General features: G+C 40.3%; 1 protein-coding gene across 1 annotated transcript; it reads left to right on the top strand.

Moving 5' to 3' along the window:
- Nucleotides 1-2,300: 2,300 nt before the first annotated feature.
- On the top strand, nt 2,301-3,977 carry LOC107044651 (vesicle transport protein SFT2A; the record flags this gene model as incomplete). The annotated part of the gene is given in 3 exon segments (XM_015266601.1): nt 2,301-2,470; nt 2,985-3,102; nt 3,175-3,977. Coding segments are annotated over 3 exon segments (417 nt in total), but the record flags the coding sequence as incomplete, so codon positions are not given.
- Between the last annotated feature and the right edge of the window lie 466 nt (nt 3,978-4,443).

Here is a 4,443-nt window from a genome sequence, read left to right as displayed (position 1 = left end):
ACAGAAGCAGAAGAAATTATTGAGGGCCCGCCAAGAAGTTGTTTAATTCAGCCATCGATGAGATTCTGGTTGCAGCATCCTCCTTATTTTTCTTTATAAACACAGCTCCATTTCGAATGAAGGTATGAAAGCCTCTCTCCTTGGCAGCAGTCCTCACAGCGCGTCTGAGATTATGGAGATCTTGCGGGAGGAACTTGTTGATGTTGATGAGTGATGGCTGCAGGGGAAGTGTCGCTCCAGAGGCAGACACAAGCTCAGCTGACAACTGAGACGAATGCAGCTTGCCATGCCTTGCCTTCGAGATCACCAACTCGCGAACGAGTTCATCAGACGAGGCTGTCACCAAAAGTGATGAGGACCTGTCGACACCATCAGCTGCCGTGCTCGTAGGTACTGAAGAAACTACAGCTCTACCATCAGCGGCATCCACAGCTGTAGGCTGTCTCATCCGGAGAGGACGCACGCTGCGAATGTCATCCATCTGAATAGAGGAAGACACGGCACGAAAGACAGCAAACGACAGTTTTCTTATATCACAGTTCGCGGGCGGATCAAGGCCTGAGATGAGTATGTCCGACACAGGCCTCATCCTTTCCGCGTTGATCTTCGCTAGAGAATCAGCCAGTTCCTTCACCGTCTCCTCAACAGAGCTCACCCTGCCCACGACAGCTCCTGACGCTTCAGCTGACGCACCAGCAGACACCGAGACAGAGTTGGCTGAATCCTCCTTCATTTGACGCTCGCTCCCTCAGTGCCCCGACATCAGTCTCTGCAGTGTCCACCCTTTTGGTGGCTAGATCTGCGACAGATTGCTTCAGGCTTCTGATCTCCTCACACTGCTCAGCCACAACAGCCTCAACATCATCAACACGCTTGACCAGGGCTGGAAGCTGGTCCCGAGCTGACAACTTAGCCTTGACTTCACAGAGTTCAGATTGAACGGTATCGAGCTTGGTGGATAAGGCATCAAGGTTCTCAGTGCGCTTGGTGATCACTCCCAGAGACTCAACAATACTGATGAGGGCGGGGTCAGATAGTAAGGGTGACCCACTTTGAAAAACAGCAGCTGGCGGAGGTGGCGGTACCTGGAAGGAGGGGGCAAGTGTCAGAGGACTGAGGGCCCCAGATCGTGATGATGACCCTGAGCCATTGGAACTCGTTGAGTTATTGCGAGTGAGCCTTACTGGAGCGGGAGATGCAATACCCCTAGCGCTGTAGCATGGTTGACATATCCAAATTTTTGACCCATTTTCATTTACGATGATCTGGGTTTTCATGCTAGAGAGTGATGGTGAGTGTCGCAAACACGACAATGCACTATCTTTGAGCCCCCAGTCCGCGCGCATTTGCCACAGGGTACTTTGTCTCCATCCGCCATTTTGTCATTATGAGCTACTTAAACCTGGCCAAACTGTTACTGCGAAGGTTTATCAACAACAGCTTATTCATTTGAATGATGCATTGGAGCAAAAGAGGCCATATACTGGCAGCGAAAGTAGACAAGTGATTCTCCAACATGACACCGCTCGACCGCATGTCGCCAAAGCGACTAAGGATATTATCTGTGAATTAGGATGGGAGGTTCTCCCTCACGCGGCTTACTCGCCTGATCTCGCCCCATCCGACTACCACCTATTTTTATGTCTCTTGAACACTACCTAGCTGATGAGCACTTCAAAACAATCGAGGAGGTCCGAAAAAGCATCGATGAATTTCTTGAGTCAAAACCGCCAAGTTTCTTTCGCGAAGGAATTCGTCAGTTGCCAGTGAGGTGGAGTAAAGTCATCGAAAATACTCGGGAATATTTCGACCGTTAAATGTCTTTTTGTTTTTTTTATAACAAACTCTGATTTTCATTAAAAAAAGCACCTTATTAATTTGTACACCTAATACTATTGTCATGACGGCCGTAGGCAGAGATTCACGGACACAGAGTGAAGCGGAGCGTCCGTGAAACGCTAGCTTATGGCCGGAATGACAAAATAGTATATTTCGTCATTAGGCCGAAAAAAAACTTTTCTGGCGAATATGAGGTTTGTAGCACGAGCCGAAGGCGAGGGCTGCAATCATATTCGTCAGAAAAGTTTTTTTTTGGCCATATGACGAACAATATTTTATGACACTTTGTCTCAAAATCGGTCATTGTTACACTAAGTTGGTCAACAGAATAAGACAAATTCTCTAATTCTTTCAATTAGATTTACATTTCTATAATCTTGCGAATCCATTACGATGGATGATTAGTGCAATAATATTTGTTGTATTATGATTGTGAATCTATTGAACTCTTTTTACATTAGGTAATGGACGAGGCAACCCTTAGTTGGTCAACACGAATAAAAGGCTTCGCAATATGTTTCATTGTTGGAATTCTCCTTTCCTTCCTTGGATCATTTGCACTTTTTCTCCACAAAGGACTTAAAGTTTTCGCCGTATTTTATACATTAGGAAACATAGTCTCCTTAGCAAGGTAAATTACCCTGTAAATAAACTCTGTAAACGGAGAAAAAAATTGGCAAAAAATTACCAAACAAGTCCAGAAATTTGTCCAAAAATTGCAAAATTACGCCAGCTAACGTGAATGATTATTCAATGCCTAGGATTTTTTCCGTAACGGAGAAAGGTTTTTTCCAAATATTGTAGACTATACAGTAAATTTTGCCTCCTGTTGCCAGGAAAAAATACTATATAGGTGCGGAAAATTTTACTGCACAGAGCATCATATTTTTTACATCCACAGATATAATTGTTTTAATAAACAAATCGTGAGATATCCTTCAAAATAGGGTTTTTTGTTAAAAAATATTTCACTCTACGATTAACTTTCATATAGTAAAATTTGTCGAGAATGATTAAGATAATTTTTCCTCAATTTTTCTCTCCACGCCATAGTTGTCAAAATCTCAAAAATCTAGAAGGAAACTTTCGTGATATTTGCTTTTGCCCGAAAAAAGCTCAATTAATCATGACACGTTTTATTGTAGCACGTGTTTCCTCATGGGACCAGTCAATCAGTTAAAAAAAATGTTTGCTGCAACCAGAATTATTGCAACAGTTCTAGTTTTTATGTCCATTACAATGACTTTGTACGCTGCAATTGGAGTAAGTAATTTTTCCTCTAAGTTCCATTAATTAACAGAGACGTAGAAGTTATGGTAACGTTTTTCTTTTTAGTTGGAAAAGGCCGGTCTCGCTCTTTTTTTCATCATAATTCAGTCCTTAGCAATGACATGGTACTCACTATCTTATATTCCCTACGCAAGAGACGCTGTGAAGAAAGCTGTGGAGTCATGCATATCGTAGACATACGGAGGGCTGGAGAACCAATGAAAAACCAATTATTTAGATTGATTTTTATGATTTTTTATATAAGACAATAACTATTATTAAAACTATTGATAATATCTGTTGATAGCATTCATCTGAACATTAGGAATCGTTTGTTACATTTATATCTTTGATGGAACTCATTATAGTATGTTTATATTCATACAATTCTGTGTATCATGAACATACAACTATCGTTAGTATTATAAGGCAGTAAAAAGAGGCACAATATCATCATTTGATATATTATATTTTTTTCTGCACATTGGGCAAGTTACATATATTTTAAAAGAATCATTTACGATGTTGAAAAAGTAGAACTAAAACTGGAAAATTCTGTAATCTGTGCCTTACGTCACCACTTAGACTGTGAATGCAAGCGATGAAAATTCATTTCATCATTAGCATCGAATTACGAGCATAAATGATACCTATTAATGTATATTCGAGTCAGGTATTTATCACAACAGTTTTACATCACTGTAGTATTAACTAATTCAGAAAATATAATTATTTAGTTACTTTCTATCAATATTTGAATACTTAGATTTTCTTTGAAAGGCATTAGTAATGAGAAGAATCATTATTTTTATAAATAAGGATGATGGGGAATGAAATAAATGAGAATGATTGCTCCATTTAAGAAAACAGAACTGTCTTCTCACTGTTTCTTTAACTTTTTGTCTTTATAGAAGAAAAAGTGAAGAGGACAACTTGAAAAAAATTAGAATATCCGAGATTGAGTCATGCCAGCTCAGTCCTACCGTCACGCTCATTCAGTTGACAGCCTTCATTAGATTTTCAAGAATATGAAAATGATTTTTGTAAAAAGTTTTTTTTTATAAGTCACACAATTTCCTGAGGAAAAGCCTCTTGACTTCTTCCAGGAAACCGCCGTCTAGTAATGTCTTCCCTGTTTTCAGGATTGGGCATATCCCACAAATGAAAGTTTTAGATGCGATATGCCCAAGTACCGGCAATTCACCTCTGAAGCGTTAAAAATGTCAAAAAATATCAGAAACCTATATACAGGGGGATTGAGCTAAAAAAGCACAAGGATCAAAAGTGAGCGGTACACAGGCTGGACAATCACAAGGATCATCAGACGATCACGGG

This window comes from Diachasma alloeum, unplaced genomic scaffold, assembly GCF_001412515.2.
Source record: "Diachasma alloeum isolate Michigan unplaced genomic scaffold, Dall2.0 Dall_scaffold_00779, whole genome shotgun sequence".
NCBI lineage: Eukaryota > Metazoa > Arthropoda > Insecta > Hymenoptera > Braconidae > Diachasma > Diachasma alloeum.
The sequence above is the reverse complement of the archived record's forward strand: the minus strand, read 5'-3'. Positions and strand labels throughout refer to the sequence as shown.